Source organism: Xiphias gladius, chromosome 22, assembly GCF_016859285.1.
Source record: "Xiphias gladius isolate SHS-SW01 ecotype Sanya breed wild chromosome 22, ASM1685928v1, whole genome shotgun sequence".
NCBI classification, from domain to species: domain Eukaryota; kingdom Metazoa; phylum Chordata; class Actinopteri; order Istiophoriformes; family Xiphiidae; genus Xiphias; species Xiphias gladius.
The window spans coordinates 4312901-4337099 of NC_053421.1; the positions used below are offsets into that span (position 1 = coordinate 4312901).

The window sequence follows — 24199 nt, forward strand, 5'->3', positions numbered from 1 at the left end:
GTCTGCAGAGGTGTCTGCCCTGGAGGAGGTAGCCCCTGATCATGACTCTTTTTAACAGGCAAAAGAATTGAAAGCTATAATTCCTTTTGTTGTGTCGCAGACAGTGGACAGATGCATCCCCAGACACCACCCCAAATGATGTCCCACTGACTGAAGACCAGGGTATCTATTGTGGCAGCCAGTCCAGGTCCAGCAGCACCACCACAGACTTCTTGCTGAGCTTAACAAAAATACACATAAACACTTACACACTTATTGATAATATATATTTAGAATTTAAGACTTTTTACGGACCTGTAGACACCCTGTTATTATGTTCTTATGTACTTTATATAGTTGTAAAGATTTCTAGAAATGAAAAGAAAGATGTATTTAACAGTCTTTATTCTAATTCATTCAGTTTTGTCTACTAATTTATCAGCCTGTCCATCCTTTCCCTACTCTCCTGTGCTCTCCTCTCTGCAGTCTCCTGTCTTTTTTTAGTAACATCCTCTTTCTTTCTTTCTGTTCCTTTCCTCCTCCTCCTCCTCCTCCTGGTCACCCACTGCTGCACTTGGCCCTGGTGTGTCCTCAGGGATTGAGGCAACCAGGACAGGGAGGGTGGTGGAGTGGCTCTGTCCCACAACATCATCCGTGAGGAGAGAGCAGGGCCAAGTTGTAACGGTGGGTTTCCCACTCATGCCCTCTCCTGACCCTGGTCACTTGCAATCCTAAGGCAGAGGAAATCAATTATGACAGTCAACAGCGCACATCCCCACACAGGCCCATTTTCATACTTTTTGCCCAGTTTTGCATACTTAAGGCTGAAGAGGAAGTAGACACCCATGATTATGTCTGTAGCCATGGTGATGTCAGTAGGTTCTCCTGCAAGCAGCTCTTCGCTGTCGAGGTCGACAGCAGTGTTGCATTCCCGTTTTCAGTCATCACCATTGTTGGTGTGGGGGACGCACACCAACAATGTACAAACAAATAGGCCTAGCTGATTTTTCAATTAAAAGACAGAGAATGATACTGACATGTCAACCAAATACAGCAGACCAAAAGAAAGTCTTATCTCAATTAAGTAGAAATATTACTGAGAAATATTTTAAATAATTAGTAATTGCAGTGGCAAATATCGCCAAACATTAAATGAGTTGAACAGACAAGTGAGAATGGATTAAGAGACACAGAGCATCATTCTAATATACCAGTGTTCTCTTTTATGCATAATTAATGTGTAATAATTTTCTATGAGAAAGGCCACTGAGAAAATATATTCATCTTGTATTTAGATTAACTGTGATTTTACTGGGTGTGCGTTCTGCATTGTTGATTTCATTAAGATTTATACTTCTCATAAAGTACTGCCAGTTTTAGGTTCGTTACCTTCAATCATGGTAATTAAAATGGAAGAAAACTACACAACCAAAAACCTACAACTTAACCATGGTAACCTTGTTCAGGGCTGCAGTAAAGAGGTACTCACATGAAGCAGTTCTTCCTTTGAAGGATTATTGAGAGGGGCAAAATACAAGAACACAATTTATTGAAATCATACCAAGTCTAGTCATCAACCCAGTAAAGTGGGTCTAATCAAGTCTATCAGTGAGTGTAATCAGATGCAAATGCTGGTGTTACGCTGCATTTGGTGACCAGAATATTTAGTCGTCGTCTGGTTGTCACGTAGGCTACATCTTAAAACATGTCTGGAGGGGATCTTTAGGTAAAAGTCACTACAACAATAAAATGCTTTGTTAAATTTATTTACTGAAGAATTAGTACTTTTACTTTAGCACTTTAAGTTCATTTAGCTGATAATACTACTATACTTTTCTACTTAAGTAGGATTTTAAATGTATGATTTTTACTTGTGATGAAGTGTTTTTTACATTGTGGTATTGATTATTTTACTCACATGAAGGATCTGAGTACTTCTTCCACAACTGCAGGATACGGAATCTGATGGGTCACCTAATACGATTGATACACTTGGGCTGCCAACTAACAGCTGTAGTTTAAGCATGTGAACGCCTAATCTTGTTGTCAAAGTGATCATAAATTATTTTCCTAAACTGCAACGCACACAGGTAAACCATACACATTTACACTGAAATGTACTTCAGACTATAATGTGATAGCAGAGCACTACTATAACACTGAAGAGGACTAAACTGACATGAAGAAACTTTCGGTTGTAATTTGTTTCGTAACAGTTAGCTAACGTTCGACTTCAACTGAATTAGTTACTAGCATATATTTCAAGAGCTAATACGCTAGCTAACAACTCAAAAGTTAAAACTGTGTTCCAACACTGACATAGAAATAATGTTCCATAACTTTTGTGAAAGGTAGAAAGTATTTTCATGATATTACTGACCTTTAGAAATGGAAAGAAAGGCCAACCGTCTCTGGAAGGAATGCTTTGATTCGTTCATGCGCAACAACCCAGCAGCAGCTGGCAATGGCTGAGACTGATTATATACTGTACTATGTGTACCGTATATAACATATATATATATATATATACTATCTATGCTTTCCAGCCGTGGTTAGGATTGCCCAAGGAGTAGACAAAGGAGTGATTTTCTTCATATATTAAACAAGATTGGAGATAACTTGACTGCTCTGTTTATTTTGGTCGACAAGATGCACCCGCCTGTTCACAGTCCTGCTGCCCAGCGTGGTAGGGACGCTTAGTGATGACTTCATGAATGACTGCTCATTTAAAAGCATTTATTTCATAAAAGGTAACATATTTAACAAATCCAGCCCAACTTCCCTTCAATGAAAAAAAAACCACAGCACCATTGGACAATCTTATTTGTTCCAAACCAACATACTCTAATATCCATTAAATGGAACCAGAATTCATACAAGTTCAAACATAAGCCTTGTGAAAATCAGCCACCCCATTGTGCATCAGAACTCAAACATGAAATGTTTATGCAAACCTGCGATATAATAAATAGAATGGGTAAAAAATAACTAATAATTACAACGTTTGGAGGTCAGGCCAGTAAAAATTGTCTTGGAGCCAGTAGGTTTCAGACCCACCGGCCCAACTGGGCCAGTTGCAAAAAAAGGTTAAGTTGAACCCTGAATATTTAGAGACACGAACAAAATGTCATACTGACATAATGTTATAGATAGATAGATAGATAGAAGGTGTGAGCTGAAGAAATGTGTTTGCTGGAACCCACTTTGGTGGTCAGAGGTTCCTGCAGGAGCTTATAGATGCCGCTATGACAATGCTGTTTGAGAGATAGAATTACTGCTGACAAATGATCACACATGATGTAATATTAAGCAGAGCGGACTACAGTGAGGCTACAAGTTCTGGTGTCACAGGTAATGAATGAATCAGAGAAGTGGAAACAACACAACAGTGTTTTCCCTAGGATTTTTTCCATCATCAGTGCCGGACTCATATTTATGTGCGTCAGTGGAGGAATATCTTAAAACGACCTGAGAACAGTTAGATTCATGTCCATCATGTCGTCTGTGTTACTTTACCAGGAGCTTTTGACACTTGAAGGGCTGTAGAGGCCCCGATAACTGTAGAAATACACGTCAAAGAATGAAATGCCTCAACACAGAAAATTACTTATCAAAGAAATAGAAATAGATAATATAAACTTAACGAGTCAGTCTTTCAGACCCATCTGAAAATTCAGGTATGGCTTTACTAGCAAGATAAGTGCACAGGACAAAGTTGCACCCGTATAGTCTGAGTTTGTACCTCTTTGAAGCTGGCATGACTTCAAAGGGGTGACCAATTCATTTGCACATTGTTTGTGCACTTTTGTGCAGGCAAAACAGACATTTTTGCTTGCACTTTCCATTGGGGGAGGTAGGTAGGTCTACCTTGTCGCCATATTCCGTTTCTCCTAAGTGGATTGCTCAGCTGCTGCACACGCACGCGTGAACATCCTATGTCGGACTCCTAAAGAGTGTCGTCACTGTGCGTGCATGAGTCTGTTTGTTTGTGGGTGTGTGGTGGGTCTCCCCTTCGTTTTATACTAGTCCCAGTCAGCTGCGCGCTGTGTACAAATCTCACGCATTTAAGGGAAACACTATTAGAGTTTGTGTGGGTGTCAACCTGTAGAAGCTGTGCTGTCCTCAGCTAGTATTTTTCAGATGGCATGCAGTGGGATTTAACAAAGTCTGCTGAGGCCTTGACTCTGTAAAAAGCGGTGCATCTGAGAATCACAGATGGTTCTTCTTTTTAAGTCACTGGGATTCCTGATGAAGACTCTAAGCTGTCTGGTGCCAGGTCTTGCAGTTTGTGATCTCTTTGACAATCTTTGTCAAAGGCTGGAGTTTCTACATTTTGTGCAGAGCCAGACAGAGTGATAAATAAATGGACACAGAGACAGCTCTGTGTATTATGATATAACAGTATCAGGGCTCCAACATCATGACTACACATGCAAGTCATTTGGTTCAGGGCGAGTGATATGAAAATCATACAATGCATTACATCCATCACAATGAAAGAAAGTTTCATTTGTAAATTTCCCCTTTCTTTAGGCCAGGAGATCTCTAATTCTATCTCTAATCAGCACTTTATTTTACATTTAATGGTATCTCAAACTGAATCTTAGTTTGAGATAGATTTTTAAAATCTTTTAACTTTATTCATACTTACAACCTGCAAATCCCAGGTGAGATGCTTTGTGATAGAAGGCAAGTATTCATTTCATTCAAATGACAAGTATTTTTTTCAAATAAGATAGACATTTACCTCTCAACATATTTATACAGACAGGTTCTTTGCTTTATAGCTGACAATATGACTGGTGTCTCGGCCTGTGCAGCTGCTCCTACACTGATGGGAGTTATGAACGAAAACCTTTTAAGGGCCTCTGCCACAAGTGCAAGTTACAGGATAGCTAACTTGCTCAGTTAGCAACACCAAAATTAGCTTCCCCCTTAAAACTTTACTTACCTCTGTAACTGCCCCTGTGACCTTACTAGAATTACAAGTGTATTGCCAGTACCAGTTGATGATGTTTACGTTGTTGTTAGCTAATCTGCACATGTTGGTGCACCTAACGATGATTGCCAGTCATGAACGTATTAGGAGAACAATGCCAATGTCCAACGTTTGCATTTTTAAGTCTACATTGTTGTTATAAATCATTACGAAGCAGTTTACAGGGTGAGTGAAACTGTATTCACCATTTTAAATTCAAGTATATTCTTTATAACTTACATAAACTTGGCCCACTTCTCCACTAGTATTAATTTTGCCACCTGATATTCGTTTAGTTTATTAGTCTTTTAATGAAAATGTGTATTAGTTTTAGTCATATTTTAGTCATTTGATTTTTGTTAGTATTAGTCAACAAGAATTAAGGCATTTCAGTTTATTTTTTGTCAGTGACATGTTAGTCTCATTTTCATCATGCATTTTTAATTTTTATGTGTTCAGTGCATTTTGAGGCTCCAGCTGTCACCATCTAAGTTTACAGTTACCATGGTTACCAGGTGTCTATCACGAGGTGTCCATGTCACTCTGCTCTGCAGTAGTACAGCCTGACTCACCTCAGTCAATCCAGTTAGAGTTTCCAAATTCTGTCTGTTTGAAGAGAACCGCTCTCTCTCAGCTGATCTAGTACAGTCGCTCCTGCTAACCAAGCATTTCCTGTGCTTTTCACTGAAGAGAAGCGGGTCATTTAGAAGCTGGAGTCACTCACTTGTTCGCTGTCTGGATCTAGTTTGAGGGGAGACGCTATATTGTCAGATAACATCAATCCTGTGATCTTTATTTAGCGAACATCTAGAGGACGATTTAGACGGTTACAGGTGATATTCCTTCTGATAGCTGACTGAAAGTAACGTTAATGTCAGCTCCATTTCCACAGCACTCGATAGTTGCTTTCGTTTACTTTTTTGTAAATGTCAGCATGCTGCCTGCATGCTGTCATAGTTTGTCTCAGCTGTTGTGTTGCAGCTTCTTGTTTTATTCTCAGTAGACTGTGAAGAATTTAGTCCATAAATCTGTTTCTTCCGAGAACAGTTTAGATAAGGTCAGATAACATTACTGACAGAGACATAACTTTAGAAGGTTTTCCTTATTAATGGCAGTGCAACGGGTCAAGCGGCTACATCATCTTCTGAACAGCGGAGGAAACTGTTTTACTAATCAGGGGCTACAACCTACATCAGTGATTCCACAGATGAAGGTTGTTGAATAATGCCATTTGCATTATCGTTTAGTATTTTTCATTGTTTCTGACTGTTACACACCTTTCCAGTATGATCCTGGTTCTTCATCATACATACTCTGAGGTTGTTGACTGTCCACCATGGTGCTCTCGCCGTATTCTGGCTTGCAGAAGCAGTGCAGCTCTTGGTAAATTTGCAATGATCTGCATAACTCATTTGTTTTTGTAATCATTACAAAGTGGTACGATACAACTGGACTCCACAATGAGTGGGAAAAAAAATTTTTTGTTGATATGATGCTGGTCCACTCTGTCTGCTAAAACAGTCATTAGCCTGGGAAAATAATTCCCTACCTGTCTTTCATAACCACACCAACACCGACGGATGCCTCTGTGGAAGGTGGTCTGGGAGTGGCCTGGCAGGCACTCCATGAAATGCATTGTGGTTGTTGAGGGGTTTCCTGCTTTGGAGCAACAGGGAAATATACATCCTTTTCCTCAGTTTTCCCTGGCTATATGGCGCCAATTTCAAAAGTAATGGAAGCGCATGGCTATTACAAAGGTCGCCTAGTTTTAAGAAACAGCCCCTTTTCCAACGTTGAAATTCCCCTTTAAAGCCACAGCCCTTATTTAAGTACTCTGGATGTGTGCTTGTCCGACTTTCCTGCTCTTAGGTTATTGCCTTTGTGGAATACGCCAAAGTCCTGCCACTGGGACGAGGGAGTTACCGCATTTTCAGCCTCATTGCTTTGTAGTATTTTGAGCCAAGACGGTATACAGTATGTGTGCAATGAATACCTACATGTATGTGTGCTTGTGTGTGTGTGTGTGTGTGTGTGTGTGTGTGTGTGTGTGTGTGTGTGTGTGTGTGTGTGTGTGTGTGTGTGTGTGTGTTGTAGAATGAGGAGGGGAGGCGTAAAGACAAAGTCAGAAGGTAGGGAATGAGGAGGAAGAGGCAGGACAAGGTGTTTTGTGGAATTAAACAGGTTGTTGTTGTACAGGAGAGCAGCAGCTTGAGTGTGTACCTGTGTGTGAGAGCGCAGGGTTGAACAGATGTAATCAGCGTATGTGGATGCAGAGGCAATAACTCCAGGGGGGGAGGTTGGAGAAGTGAATCTATCTCTGTCGTGAAAACATGGAGCAATCTGGAAAAAAACTCAGCCAGCAGATAGAGAAGCAGAAGTTTAGAGTTCAGGCACAGGGAGTGGATCACCTGCGTGGGATTTACAGCCAGAGAGGAACAGATGGGCACAGTAAGCAGTTACATTATTTGACAGTTGTGTTTCAAAAATGTGGCAAGGATCCAAAGTACAGAGAGAAACGTGCCTCTAAAAGTCAAAATATGATATCAATGAATGTCTGTTTTCATGCACTATCATGTGATGTGGGTTCCATGGGGCTTTAACATACATGGGTGACAAGCAGTATGGGCTATTACATTTGTCCTTCCCTCATGTCAAACCCACATGGGCTGACTGTGGTGACCCCTTGTGAATTTTTCTGTGCTTAAGGTGAAATGTAAGTAAGGAGTCCCTTTTGACAGCCACTCTTTGGATTAGGCCGGGTAGGCTACTAAAACTTAATCAATGAAGGGCTAGATCAAGCAAGTTAATAAATTAGGCCAATTACATTAACCTATATGCAGGACATGCTGCTTAAGTATGTCCAAAAGTAAGTGATGACCTCTAGTCCATCAGAGTCACCAAAACTCGATTTCTTTGTGAAGACAGTTCATTAAGCTAATTGAGATCCAGCAGCAGACTCACTTGGCCAGTTTTCCAGATACCGAGTCCATGTGGGCATAGCACAGGTTTTGGTATTTTTCCTTTGGCTTTATAAAGCCTGCACGTATATTTTCCAATGTAGGTTAAAAATGGTACCAAAGTGAGCTTCAGGTGGGGTTCTTGAGGTGCCCCTTCTGTTTTTCACCTGTAGTTTTGTTCACTTGGTCAATGCCAAGTTAAGTGGTCCAGTTTGTGTGAACCAAGAAGAGTAAACCTGAAGTCATATGGACTGACAGATAGCTATTAGCTCGTGATCATCAACCTGCATCATCAGCACTACGTGGATACGTGCCGGGACTGCCAGCAAGTCATGAGGACAACACATCTTTTCATTTTCTTTCACTCTCTGATTGATCAAGGACAATTTGTGCCCTCTCTTCATGCCCTTTCACGCATATTCCATGGTTACCACTATCACAAAATCCTGTGGTTGGTCTGCTTTGCTGACAGACCCCATAGAAACCTCACCAGATTTCTGTTGGACATGCGCCGAGGCTCAACTTCTCAAGCAGTCGCAGTCTGATTATTTGGTCCACAATTCCTTTATTCAGTTGACAGCTTTCACACCAACCTAAGCACACCAAACCAAACTGAGAAAATACAGCAGTTAATTTGAATCGAACCACACAGGTTAGGTGTGAAAGCTCCCATATAGTTTATGCTCTGAATTGGCCAAGGTGAGCTCATCAGAGAGCTGAGGATGACTGCTTACATAGGCTATACTTGCACTCCATTTTTAGACAATCTTCACCCAAAATAAAAGCATATAGGTGCGTCAACCATTTCTTACTTACACACATGGGGCCTACATGGACATATTGACCGGGATACTTGTTTTTTCTAAACTGTGCACTTGAAAGAAAGTTTTACAAATTAACATTTTTATGTATTACTTTGTTTGATGATTGATTGCATATTCTCCTTGAACAAGTCCCATACACATTATTTTTGTGAACTGTAGTTTTTTGTGTTTTTTATAATAAGTTACTATTCAAAAAGTGCACACCTCAACATTTTATGCAATTCATGTCGCATTTGACTTGAATGTGGGCTAAACGCTAACAAAAGGCACATAGCGGAGTGGGCACATCTAGGATAGATATATTATACCACAACATTAGAAACAGCTGACGGGCTGCACAGTGGATACATAGTAAGAAGGGCAGTAATTTTGAAGTAATGTTATACTGAAGGTGTACTATGCTTTCTCTGACATTTTGACAGAGCTATTGTTCAGACACATTGTGACAAAGACAACAGACCTCAGTGCAAGCCTGACTTTTGTGTGTTCTGTCTTTCCTCTCAGGCCTCCCAGCAGGAAACAGGTAGCACTTGAAAAGCTGTGACCATGGCAATACCAGGCTAATGTGAGAAAGCCGTTGCCATGGCAAGCATCCTATGTTTAAAGAAGAGTGCAGTCCATCATCAGTGAAGGGGAAGGGTTGTCATGGGGACCAGGTACTCTGGTGAATAAGCTTAGGCAGATATATGGGGTTGCCAGTAGAGCAGCCTGTCATTAGAATCAAATATTATCCATTTAGTGTCGCCCTCGATGATTCTTGTGTGTCCTGGTTACTATGTTGGTCTAAAATTTTGATTTCTAGTAATATCATCAGATCCTACCACCAGTGCAAAGGCTACCACCTACGAAAACCTTTTAATCACATTCAAACCAAATATGGAATACCTTCATGTCAGTTTTTTGAGGTCCATTTGTCTATATTTAAAGGTACAAAATGCAAGTTCTGGAAATCAAGCTAGCACTAGCATGACACTCGAGAGCAGTGTAGAACTACTTATGGCTAACGTTAGCAAACCGGCTAAGAACACACAACATGTGCATAAGACAACTTTGGAAATACCAGGACCCACATTTCTCCTCCTTTGGTAGAGGCTAACTGGCTTCCCCCACCACGAGCCGCTGCATCAAGCTATCATATCCCATACAAGTCTCTCCACTGAACGCAGAGAGACCAAACTGTATATAAACCCTCCAGCAAACTCCCAATAAGACACCAAACAAACCGACTCCCAAAGGCCTAATTAATGTCACATGACTGAGATTAGTAACTGTAATGGATGTTCAAATTGTAGTCCCTTACACTTGGGAAGATTTCAAATACCTAAAAGAAAACAAATCAAACACAGAAATAAAGTGAAATACAATTCACGTTATTTGTATTTGCTTTTTATGTATGCATTTACTGTTTATTATTTAGCCTTTTGTCTACAATAACTGAATGAATTGTTTTTCATTGGAACATGAATTTTATATTGTGTATTATATTTTATATATATTTTGTATTGTACTTTGTTTTCATTTTAGCAATTAAAATCTTCAATTTTACACCACTCGTTACTTTAAAAAGTAATCACATTACTGTAATGTGCTACTAAGTACTGCATTACTGCCAGTGTTACAAGGCACTGATTGGACTTGCGTTTGATGTTTTCTGGAGTGGTATGAATACTGGTTTGATACAGTAACTGGGTGAGGAGCAAGGCAGAGATTGCATCCAGTTTAATGAGCTGTCAGGACAGAGTTGCAGCAGATGTTGGACTCGCTAAACACTGGTTAGGGGCCATTTAGCAGCAGTTGACCTGCGGCTCTAAACTGGTGACCCAACACTGAAATCACACTGTGGCTACATATGTCTATCCAGGCAACCATGTGTGCGCACGCACACATAAGGGCTGCACATCAGTTTCTTGTACCTTCTTGTCACTCTCAATACCTCCCTTTTTTCATCCCCGCAAAAACATGACAAATGTTCTCCTGTGCAGCTCATTACGAAATCACCTGGCTTGTAAAAACAAGTTTTATTGGATAAAATCTCAAAGTACAACACATATTTATGGTAAACTACATAATTTGATACCAAAGACATTAACAGAAGTATGTATAAATGCTCCATTTTCAATAAACAACAATGTGTTTACAAAAGCTTTTAGGTGAGGCATTGAAACAATACTGCTTGATAATGGGATTCTACATACAGTGTGGTGCAAAAGTCTCAGACCACTTTCCCATTAACTTGAACTGGAAAATGTATTAAATCAATATGTACACTCCCTTTACAAATGGAAGGAAGGAAAACTAAGCTAGCAGATACATTCATGACATGATCCCCATTTTTTTTAGAATTAAAACATTTTCAGCATCTTTGTGTAGGAAAAATACAAATAAAAGAATGTATTTAAAACAATTCCAGCTCTTACTTTTTGGCACTGCAAGCCAAACATTTGTAGATATGTAGATACATTGTATTGTTCCGCATAAAAGTCTACTAAACAGGGAAAAATATAAACAGAAAGCTTTCACTAAAGAAAATTGCTATTCATGAACGAAAAATACAGATGACGGCAAAATAGTGACTTCAAAAATGACAAAGAATTTCACAGTAAACCATATGACACATGCACCTTATGCTAAGTTGATGGAGGAGTGTGGTAAGGCAGGATTGTAGCCAATTGGGAAACACCTTGGCCATACAGTATCTCCGACAGCTAAATCAATGTATTTAGTCTACAGTTTATCTTCTGCAAACAGTTTATCTTCCACCACAGCTAGGTAAGCCCGGTCTAAGGTACACTGAAGTCAAACTTATTCAAACGTTATATTTGCTAATAACTAAATGAATATTTTTCATCGGAATTAATTTGGATATGTGTCCTATTTGGTAAAAATTGTAATTACCTAAAAAAAGAAAAACATTTGTTTTAACCTATTTCCCTGCAGTAATTTACCAACTGACAATGTCTTCAATGTATTTTGATTGTTGTAATATCTGTGTGGGCAGGCACAAGACCGTAGACAGGATTTTAGAAGTTCAAGTGTCCTTAATTCCTGCTATGGCCCGGGGAGGACTCTAAAATAGTTTGTTATATCACTTCATGCCCAGCAGCCTAACATTCAGTTTTGGCCTCATGGGATAACTGGTCTGGTCATTTGCTGTCACCACAGGTGAACCTATGAGAGAGACAGCTAACGCTGGATTAACACCCTCCTTTATATAATGCAGGACAAACATGGTAATGGTAACTTGCAGTGGGAATCACTGATGAAGTTATCGAGCTAGGCTAACTAGCGCATAAGCTAGCCTACCTAGTTTTGATTCTTCCCAAATTTTGAATGTTGTAAAGGGGCAGACTGCTGAAGTTACCAATGGTTGAAAGCTAAAGCAATGTGGACAAGTGTCTGTATACGTTCTTCCACAAAGAAGCAAACCACAGAGGTTGACAGTGTGTCTCCTACCTCGAGCCTTAGACGCCATTTCCACAAATATGTTATAAACGGTCCTCTTTTGTAAAGTGAAAAAATTTGCACAATTGTTACAGCTTATATTTCTCTACACACAAAAAAGTGTTCAATTTTAATTCATAGGGAAACACTTACACAAGCATACCATTTTTGAGCAGAGCTAGGCAGACTGGACAGTATTGGCTGGTAGACCTGACACCAAGTCATCACTCCAGCTGGGGTTCGAAATTCCCCCCATGCACTTATTACATATTGAACAGTTAAGTGCTCAAAGTTGACACTAATGTAAAGTTAAAATAAAATAAAAATACACTAAATGATTACTTTAATCATCATTAATTATAATAAGGATAATGATATTATCATTATCCTTATTATAATTAGTATTATTTGCACTTCAATACTGTGTTTTATGTACACTATTTGGCCAAAAATATTTGGACACAACTGTGACCATGCTTTAATGTACATCTGAACTGGATGTATTTCTCCTAGTTAGGGCGCCTTAATTCAAGTGAAGGTAAAATTTAATACTACAAGGTACAATGATATTTTTGGCAATAGTATTCTTCCAGCTTTGTGTCAGCAGTTTGTTTGTGGCCCTTTCCTGTGTCATCATGCACAAAGCCAGGTCAATAAAGACATGTTTTTCCCGGGTTGTTATGGAAGAACTTGACTGGCCTTCACACAGCTATGACCTCAACTACATCCAACAGCATTGGGATGAACAGGAATGCCGACTGCAAGTCAGGCCATATCACCCAACATCAGTGTTGGACTGCACTAATGCTCTTGTCTCTTGTGGCTGAATGGGAGCAAATCCCTGCAGCCAGGTTCAGGATAGCCTGTTAAACCAGAAGAGTGGAGGCTGTTATAGCAGGACACCATGTATTTTAACATTGGGGCATCTGAAAAGTTTGGCTTATTTTGTTAACCAAAGTAAAAGGACAAGGACTGTTAAAACAAATTAAAATTTTGTTTTTGCCTCAATGTAAGCTTAAGACTTTGTTATTTTTCAGTCATTTCTGTGTCAATCTCCCTATTTTATTATACCAGTGTGCTGGTATGTGGGCCTGATGCAGGCCCTTTAAAGAAATCTGAGCCTGTGATATGACTATAATGCAGTTTGATTGATTGCATGTTTGAAACTGATCAATTCTATACAGCTTCCATATGGAAATTTCCTTAAACTGAATCAATATTTGACATTCAGTGAGCTTGGATTAATATGTTTTACTGTGAATATTATCCTTTGTTTTAAGTAGAGAGTTCATTTTATAAATGCAGTTTTTTTCTTAAATAAATGTATGCATGAAAATAGTCAAATTTAAAGATATTAAATTATTATTTGCATAAGTTACCAGATACCAACTTTCATCAAAAAAAAAAAAAAAAAAAGAAGTTCTGGCACAGGTAAGAATGGAGATCCAGAGCCTGTGGCCTCCGTTCAGTCTGTTGTGCCTTTCCAGCAGCTCATTAATAAGAATCTGGATTTCCTTTTTGTCAAAGGCAGTGCCTGACTACAAAAAGAGTGTCTGTGGAAGAGGGAGTGTTGCCTGAGTCTGCAGATCCCTCACAGTTGCAGGAACTGATGATATGATGTTTACGCCATGGTGTACCCGTAGCTCCCACAATGCAGAGCTACCAGGAGCCTGTCTCTCAGGACTTCCTGACTCGGGTATTCTGGTAGTTTCAGCATGTTGATACTGCGGATAAGAGAGAAAACAAAAGGGGGTGGGGGGAGCATGGTCAATACTGTCTAACACTGTGGTCATGATGGCTCATATGTAGCCGGTGGAGGAGTGCTGATATAAATTACCTGATGCACATTCTCCAACGCAGAGATCTCTCCCTGTTTTTCAAAGTGTGCCATCAGTGTACGAGAATGCCACTACCTAGTGCCTACGACACTGAAGAGACATACTGCCCTCTAGTGCTCAGCTGTCCCTCTGTTAAGGCTGTAGAGTGACTTGTACTATGTCTGTCTGCCTGTTTAGTCATTCCTTCATCTTTAGCAGGGTTGAGTGGGAGAAAGTAAGGATCGTTAAAATGCTTAGTTACTTCCAGTGAAGAGTAAACCTACAACTCTGGAGTGCTGTTGAGCATCTTTGCCAGCACAGTATTTTTATGGGTCTGAGCCATGGCTGTAAAAACATTTAATTTTTGTCTAACTGCGATAAGATCAAGTCAAGACCGAGTCCAAAGAAACATAACACTGCCCATTTTAGATTCTTCATACTGTGTTACTGTTGTTCATAGTGAGAGTCAACTGAGATGGATTATCACTCAATTTAGAGTTTTGGATTTAGAAAAGTTTAAAATGTGAAGGGGGAAAAACCCAGTGCTGTAATCTAATCAAATACTATGTTTACAGAACGGAATCAACTGATTTAACTCAGAGGTTGAAAGGTTAATGTTATATAAATTGAGTCGTTTTAAAGTAAACTTACATAAATGTTCCATTATTTGCTAAAAATAGGGATTGCAACTCAAAAAATATATATATATATTTCAGCAACATTTTATTTATAGGTCCCATAGTTTCCTACAATTTCCCAGAAAGCAACTGATATGTAATTCACAGGAAGGATACTGGGCAATGTAATTTCATAACAGTTGCAGCAAAAATGGAAACAGTGTTCAATTGGTACACTTCCAAATAATTAGTTCCAATTAATTACTAGTCTAAACCTCAGAGTCTTTTAGTCAGCCTAAAGCAGGTCAGCTGAACATGCAAAAAAGTGAAATTTGTTTACAGGCAAGCAAACAATCTAACAAATATAAAGAAAAAAATAGTAGAAACAAATATCTACTTTTGAAAGGGATTTGTGTCATTTTTTTCAATCAAGATTTTAACATTTCATTTAAAGACGTTCCTCTGAAAACTGTCTTAGATGCCAATAATATGACACAGTTCTTTTCAGAAAACTACCTAGTAAATGATTATTATTACATGTCAAAGACACACAAAGGAAAATGTGCAGTACCTGCACTTGTCAATAAAGATATTAAAAAACTGAACGTCTCTATGGGAAACTGATGGCTGACTGACAGCAGAGCAGCTTATCCAGTCTGGGACGAGAGTGGCAAGCGATTGATGGGCATGAAAAGGCAAAAACATGAAATAAAAGGCCAACTGGACAAGGGAAAAGACTGTAAGAGGTGATCCCAGTGGCTGTTGTCAACACATCCACGAGAGCATGACAAGTCAAGGATAATAGAATAAACATCTCAAAAAGGGACTCAAGACCACGACCAGACTTGCACACTACAAGCTTGAAAAGTGCTAAGTCAATAGAAAGGGACGGAGGAATAGAGTGATTACCAGGTACTAGAGGTAGGCAGTAGGTTGGAGGTGTAGGGCACTGCAGCAACGGTGAACTTTTGTAAACCGCTGCCACCCATCAGGTAAGCAAAGCCACCATGAGGAACCCTGGAACTGAGAGAGAAGGATACTTTATTACAATAGACATTGATACATTTTTTATATCAAGAACTATAGTGTAAATCCAGCAGACAAACCTTCCAGTGACAAACTGGAGCAGAAGAACCCGTTCCTCCTGGGTCAGGCTCTTCACCACCTCCCAGAACCACTGCAAAATATGCAGACAGATTAGCTGATACGAAGCCAGACAGATTCAGATAACCCAGAGGGTGAGGTTCTTTTGTTTCCTACAAAGAAGTTGTTGCAAAGTGACATAAATGCAGTTCTGTCTAACCTCTGTAAGAGTAAAACAGGTCCTGGCACTGAGTATTGTTGGGGAACTATTTCTCCTCTATCAGCTGTCTTCTTCAATATCATCTTCATTATTTTGCAAAGGAAATTAGTTATTTGGAACGTTATGGTATTTTCTCTTTAGGTTGGGAATATTTGATCACTGCACACAGAAACCTCCTTCTCGCTTGGTTGTTTTTAACTATGTTCAAAATGTAAAATGATGCTCAAATGTTCAAAGTTCTGGGCTGAAATTACATATTTACTTCATTCACTTCCAAGTGAGTCAGAAGGTGAGAAAGAAAACGAAAAGCATGAAGGGGGAACTGGAGTTTTAAATCCAATCCAATTTTAAATCCAGATTCAGGTACGTTTTAGAATTCACAAATTTAGAAATGAAGCAATGCTTGATGAATAACAGCTATGAGTTTCAATGTCAAGTGGTAAAGATCCAACGTGTGGGCACATCTGGCAAGGTAACAACCTGTGCGTAAGGGTTGGACAAACTAACTGGTAAACATCAAAGTTACTGAAAACCCAGATGATTCAAGTTAAACAATTATCTAGTCTTGAAGAATTCAGTCCATGTAAGGCTGGTAGAAGAAGAGCCCACCTGGATGACTGGCTCCTGAGGGTCGTAGCCACTGGTGTATTCAGTGTTCCTACACCAGTCCTGCACATCGATCTCGGGCATCCCTGACAGCAGGAGCTCCTGCACACACAAACACATGCACGTACACACACAAACACAAACACAGCTTGATCTAAACTGCAAAGTGAGAGATAAACACTTACAAGAGGAGGAAAACAACTAATAACACATGTTAAAATGTGTAACATAAATCCCCCAGTTGTATGGTATATAAACCAATAATGTCTACATTTGATATGGGGAATACAATGCAGTTTGATCGCTAAACTTGTTTTCTAAGGATAGCCCTTTACCTGTACTGATTGTTTGGGATTCAAAGATATGACTTTTCCCTCATGATACTGATTTCAGAATATCTGCAAAAACTGACCACCAATCCCATACCACTGCTTTCCTTTTCTTACATTTAAAATCTGTAAACCTCACTGTGTAGAACTTATCTAAATCATTTTCATGTAAGATAACCTGATGCCAGAAATGCTGTGCAAACTGAGTTGAGTGCTGTGACTGACACTATAACTGTAACTGACAGCGAAAACAATTTTTGTAGTGGCATTGACTAGGAAACACTATTTAATTTTGATCATCCATCCATCCATTTTCCGCCTCTTATCCTGAGTCGGTGGCAGCAGGTTAATCAAGGTAGTCCGTAGGTCCCTCTCCCAATCAACATTTTCCAGCTCCTCCTGGGGAATCCCAGGCCAGATAAGATATACAATGATCAGCCAAAACATTAAAACCAGTTACCAGTTTTAATGTTTTGGCTGAAGGGTGTATATATACAGTATGTGTATATGTATATATCTATATATCTATATAAAGACAAATGACAAATTAAATTAAAAGCCTGAAAGATTAGTGGAGAAATTAAATGAAAGACATCATATGAAAATGATGTGAATCACATACTATGGCCGTCAAAGGCAGCAGATCTCAACCCAATTGAACGCCTATGGGAGAGTCTGGACCAGTGTATTAAACAGTGGTCTTCACCACCATCATCAAAATACCAAATGGAGGGAATATCTTTTGAAAGAATGATGTTCCATCCCTCCAGTAGAGTTCTAGAGCCTTAGAGAATTAATGCCAAGGCACATTGACATTGTTCTGGCAACACGTGGTGGCCCAACACTTTACTAAGATACTTGGTACATACATATATACACACATATACACACATATACAGATATATACACACACATGTCCACACATATATACACATACATGTACACACATATACACACACATATACACACACACACATACACATATACACATACACACATATACATACACATATATACACACATACACACATATATACACACATACGTATTTTTTAGGTTTTTTAGTTGTTATACTCGTAATGTGGCTTGTAAAGTTGAGTTCCAAATCTCACTGGGTTTCAAGAGACAGTGAGATCAGTTTGGAATTTATTTTGTCTCTTTGACCTCTAGCACCTACCACAAAGATCTCAGTCTTGCCTTTGTTTAGTTGACGAAAGGTTTTGGTCATCTAGATTTTAATGTCATTGATACAGTTTACAAGTTCATTTACAGGTCTAAGGTTGTCATGGGAGCGTGAAATTTACAATTGTGTATCATCAGTAAATGAATGGTATGATAAATTGTGCTTCTGAATTATGGAACCTAGTGGCAGCAGATGTAGATTAAAAAGTAATGGACCTAGAACTGAGCCTTGTGGGACCCAAAAACAGATGTTGAAATTGCCAAATTTAAAGTTCCCAAGAGAGACAGAGAATGTCCTGCCTATTAGATAGTAGGAGAGACAGTTAATGACACAGCAAGATAGGCCAACGTATTTTTCCAATCAACTGAGTGGAAGGTCATGACCAACAGTGTCAAAGGCTGCAGTCGAGTCGAATAATACTAAGATAAAAGGCTGTTCTCACCAATGTTCGCCTTCAAATCATTGACTACTTTTATAAGTGCTGTTTCAGTGCTGTGGTTGGTCCTAAAACCAGATCGATATAAGTTATCTGAGTCAAAGTAATTTTGGTTGTAAAAATACCCCCAATTCTTATGACCTGGCATTCTACTGCAGTTTGGCTAATATCTTAAAAGGTTTTGTGGACTGTATAATAGTATTAGAGAGAAACAAGAACTCTGCTCTTGATCCAAGTATGGATAGGTCAACCAAAACCAATGAATCCGCTACCTCAACATTTAAAAATTTTGCATGGAGTCATTCCTTGATGGATGTCTGAAGATTTACCACCAATATTTGAAGCAGTTTACTTTTTGCTCTTATTATTAGATTGCGCTTTGAGAAGGCGTTTTAACCTAACATAATTGTAGGTCTCACTTTTTGTTACATAATTTGAATCTACTCATACTGAATTCATAATTATGAACTGTTAAAAAAAAAACTGTTAGGGATGTGAGGTATTAGTGGATGCAGCGAAAGGTTTTACTCCACCCATAATATAAACTCAGCTCTGGGTAGTTGAGCAGCTTGAAAGAAAGCAAAAATTATAAATTGAGCATCAAAAGAAAATTAAAATCAAGAGAGGAAAAATAATTACTTAGAGCAGAATTGAATTCTATGCATACATAAAAGGGTGAACTGGGGTGAACATGACATGACATGATTTATTATTATTTTTGTTCAATGTGCCACATTTCTTGTCAGCAGCACTGAAAAGTATCCATAAATTCAGTGCTATCTCAGGATACAAGATAAATACGAATAATTCTTCTCTCCTCCCTCTGAAATGGTTATTGAATTCCAACAGCTGAACATTTCTGATATGTAGGTATAGATATACATTATATTCATCAGTTGATTAAAAAAAAAAAAAAGAGGTTAAAAAACATGATAACAGAAGAATTGCATAGATGGACATCATTATCAAATCCTTTGGCTTCAAGACTCTCAGTGGTCAAGACCAATATATTGCCAAAAAAGAGAGACTACAATTTATATGATGTGATAAACAATGACAATGAGTTAGTATTTCTACATTCCAAAATCGTAGACAGGTAGGAGGGTCTGTCTTTTCCTAACCTTGAAATGTATTATCCTCCTTTATGCTCAGGCCTTTGCTAAAATGATTTGATAAGGAGGAAGCTGTACCATGGCTAGACTTGGAGAAAAGAACTGTATCATACTTAAAGATATTCTTTTCTCTGGTCTTTCAAACCACTTTTTTTTGACTAATTTTGGACCAATTATTGCACATTCAGTTATATGGAAACAAGTTGCCAGAGTAGGTTGATGGGACCAAATGTGGTATTTAGACTAACCCATATTTAGAAACAAAAACCTGCTTACTAGTGGCAAAGCTTCACAGTCCTTCTCACTTGTTTGATGAAGACAGCCTTAGCAATTTTCAAGATCTTAAAAGTGCTTTCAATTTGCCAAGCACTATCTTTTTCATATGTAGTGGCTTCAGGAAGTATTCAGATCCCTTCACGCTCTATTGTGTTGTGGATTTAATAGTTAGTGGATGAAAAATGCCATTTTGCCCATAATTCTACATTCAATATCCCATGATGGCAAAGTGAAAACATGTTTTTAGAATTTTTTTTGCAGATTTACTAAAAAGCAAAAAGTGAAATCTTTCATTTACAAAAGTATGAATACTTTCTGAATCCACTGCACCTACAGCTACGTATGGCAGTGCACACCTGTGGAATCAACCCTTGTCTCTTCTGCTCAAAAAGTTGAATCCCTTAACATCTGAATCTTTACTGAGTAAGCAATTTGTTGTCAGACCCTGTAATATTCAGCAGCAGTAGACAACTGCTATGTATTTTGCACTGTAAATCTAGGTTATTGTGTGCTTAATTTCTGCATGTGGCTTTTTTTGTTAATAACAAAAATTTAGAATACTGCCATCTCTATCCTTAAAAATCTACATACATTCATACTGCTGAAAGCAGCTGATCAGAGTGATAGTGAAAGAGCTGCTGTGCTGTGAAAACACAAAACAGGCTCTTGAGTTACCCGTTGCCTCCAATGACACAATGACCGAGGCATGTCCAACAAATCCAGGTTGGGATAATCATCATGCTATACTATTGATCCTCTCAGGAGTGAGGACATGAAATCTGCCGACACACACAGAAAGAAAGCCCCCCCCTCCCCTAATGGAGTTGGAGAAGAGGGAGGAGCTTCAAGGTGACCCCCCCCCCCCCCCAATCAATCCCTGCATCAGAGCAGAGTGGGCTGGCAGGCACATGGGAACAAGGAGAATACCAACTGTGAAAGACGATGGAAAGGAGAAGAAGGAGGAAAGGCAGAAAAAGACAGGAAGGTCAGAGGAGGATGACTAACCAATTCGTATTCGTCGAAAAGCTGGATGAGTGAGGGGGGGATGAAAGTGTGGAATCCATGTAGGAAGGCATTTATTTGCGGCTGGATGGCTCGTGTCATCCTCAGCTCCGTTACCAACTGTACGTACTCGGCCTGAGAGAGGACACACATACACAAACACACACACAACGATCAAAGTCCTTAAAAAAATACTGAGGGACAAAAGAAACAGACATAACTCATACATAGTTATTCTTTCTGCTCCTGTTGGACTGTTCTCTTCTTTACAAGACAGTGCCATCTGCAGGAACCCTGCAGCACTGCACCCTCTAATTAGGACTCTTCTAGGCAAAAACGTAGAGGAGAGAGATCAATCGATCATACAAAATCAACCATGGATGAAGTGGAACATTCAGTAATGCCACCTTCAGCCACACTGCTGCAGCCCTAAAAAAACATTCATAACTAGTTTGCAACTAAATTTTAATGTCAAATGTTTGAATCAGACTTTTAACAGGTAAAATCTAAACTTTCTGGGATTACATTTGAAAAAAAAAAAAAAAAAAGGGAAAGAGGATGGGGTAGTTTTTGGATGATCTAAGTTCGTGGTACATGATATGGCTTAAACTATTGTCACAATATAATTATAAAAGGCAGAGGATTCACAGCAAATTCCCAAATAAAACAATAACAATAATGATAATAATAAACTTAATTTATTTAGCACTTTTCACAATTACACAGCGCTTTACCATGAAAGCAATAAAGGCAGGGCACAATAAAACTGAAACTGAATAAAAATCACACTAAATAAAACACCAACAATGTAATAAATAATTCAGTGAAAAGCAGTTCTAAAAAGATGGGTTTTTAAAAAGAGATTTAAAGATGAAACAGAGTTCGCAGCTCGGATCTCCTCAGGGATGTCATTACAAAGTCTAGGAACTCTAACTGCAAAGGCTCTATCACCTTTGTGTCTAAGCCTAAACCTTGAAACAATGAGAAGAGAGGCATCTGAGGATCTCAGGCGACTGTAGGGGACATAAGGCAACAAAAGGTCAGAAATTTAACCTTGGGTAAGACCTTTCTGGAATTTAAATGTAAGCAGCAGAATTTTCTGCTCACTTCAAAGAGCAACAGGTAGCCAGTGTAGGGAAGCCAGGGTCATTGAAATGTGATTATGCTTCTTTGCACCAGTTAAAATTGTAGCTGATTTTTGGATGATCTGTAAGCAGGAGATGGTTTTTTTTCGCTGATGGCAGACAGCAGGGAATCACAGCAGTCCAATCAACTGGTAATGAAGGTGTGGATGACAATATCCAGATTTTTGGCTGACAGAAATGGTCTTATCTTTTAAATGTTCCTTAGATAAACATGTTAAATCAATGGTTCAGTCCTGTTTTCTACATCTAAGTAAGGCTGTAGTCAAAAATGACACCAAGATTCTTGCATTGCTGAGTTACTGAGAGTGACAACGAACCAAGCCTGTTAGAGATCTGGGTATTTGCACTATGATTGATGATCAGTATTTCACTCTTGTCATTATTTAGCTGAGCGAAATTACGTGACATCCACTAATGGATGTCTTGAAGGCAGTTATGAAGGTTTTTGATATTTGTTTGCAAGGTCACAGTTTACACAGGTCTGAGTATCGCCAGTCTAAAAATGTTAACTGATACTATGTCTTTGTATAAGGTGGCCTAAGGGAAGCATGTAGATGGAAAAGAGGAATTGACTGATAACCTTGAGGTACCCTACAGTAAATACCTGCTCCAGCTAACTTTGAGTCAGAAATACCCACATACAAACACCTGTCTTTAAGGTAGGACCTGAACCATTGTAAAGCAGTGCCATTCATACCCACCCAGCTTTCAAGATGGTCCAAAGGGGTCTCATGATCAAGGCTTCACATAGATCAAGGAAAACGAGGATGAACTGATGGCCAACATCAACTGATAGCAGTAAAGGCATTCATGACCTTAAGAGGTGGTTTCTGTAACCAGACTGAAATTTCTCAAAAATATTGCTTTCATGAATAAGAGGTAGCACTTTTTCTAAACCATAGTGGGCGACTGTGGCTCATGAGGTAAAGCGGGTCGTCCACTAACCAGATGGTCGGGGGTTTGATCCCCTGCTCCTCCAGTCTGCATGTTTAAGTGTCGTTGGACAAGATACTGAACTCCAAATTGCCCCCGATGTATCATCGGTGTGTGATTGTGTGTATGTATAGAAAGTGCCGTATGTTAGAAAAAAAGCACTGTATTAATGTGTGCATGAATTGGTGATTGTGGCATGTAGTGACAGGTGGGGTGGTCGATAAGACTAGAAAAGCAATATATAAGTGCAGTCCATTTAGACTAACAAGACTAGGCCAATATGGCTGGACCGCCCTTTATCTGTTTGCTTCTTTCCTACTCTCTGTTTTCATATATATAGAGCCATTTCCAAGCTGCCGCTCTACACTGCTAAAATTCGTCTGACAAAAAATAACCTGTTACCTGTGCTGTGATTTCGGCTAGATTTTGTATAATGATCACTCAGAGAGAAAGTTAGAAGCTCATTCATATCTTTGTCAGCTACCATGTGGTCAGTTGAACAAGACGCATAGAGAGGTGTGCCTGCGGAAGGAAAGCCTGACCTTGCATGCTGGGCAATACAGGCGACTCTTCTACAGAAAGTAGCTAAGGTTTGTCCAAACAGTCACTAGATTTGTCGCTAGGTGCTTTTGTGAAGACCGACCAATGGTGTAACGTCAGCACTCAGTCACACGGCATGCGGCTGACCAATGGTGTAACTTTATCACGCACTCACTCGATCACTCACTCAGTCACGATCATTTGTGCTCATATGGCTGGCCCCGCTGTTGCGGACCAGCCAAAAAGTATAAATGGGAGCTTAAAAATTTGGCCTAAAATTGTTAAAATCAGAGGGATCAAGGGAAGGCTTTTTTAAAAGTGGTTGAACAAGAGTGGTTTTAAACAAGATTTATTGTTGAATAAGATTGTATTTTAAACTTGGAAATAATGATTTGTGTTGAATATACAAGTAATATAGAGCCAAAACGTGGGTTTCATATATATAGTGCTATGTTTCTGTGTCAAAAGAACAGTATACTACACCAGATTAGCTAGCTATATGGCTTTGCTACGCTCAGCTAAAAGTTATTGACTAACCCTAGCTAACATTACTGCGTCAAAATTCTGTAACTATTAGAAATAAGCCAGCTATTGGCAGTTACATATAATATCAAACGTTTAGATATTGATGTTTAAATACAAATAACATTTTTGTTCTCAGTGAAGAGAGCTGGGTATCCGACAGTCGTGTCTGTAGCTAGTCACCCGTCAAAGATCGCAG

The 24199-nt window shown here is 39.1% G+C and overlaps 1 protein-coding gene across 2 annotated transcripts in view; it reads right to left on the reverse strand.

Annotated features, from left to right (window-relative positions):
* Positions 1 to 10742: 10742 nt before the first annotated feature.
* Positions 10743 to 24199, reverse strand: part of hace1 (HECT domain and ankyrin repeat containing E3 ubiquitin protein ligase 1) — a 43497-nt gene continuing 30040 nt past the window's right edge. For both annotated transcript variants that reach the window (XM_040117804.1, XM_040117803.1), the window contains 5 exons: positions 20864 to 20995; positions 16526 to 16624; positions 15720 to 15790; positions 15523 to 15636; positions 10743 to 13903 (listed from right to left, as the gene is read on the reverse strand). In XM_040117804.1, the coding sequence (XP_039973738.1) occupies positions 13801 to 13903; positions 15523 to 15636; positions 15720 to 15790; positions 16526 to 16624; positions 20864 to 20995 (519 nt within the window). In that variant the 3' untranslated portion in view covers positions 10743 to 13800. The remainder of the gene's footprint in view (positions 13904 to 15522; positions 15637 to 15719; positions 15791 to 16525; positions 16625 to 20863; positions 20996 to 24199) is intronic.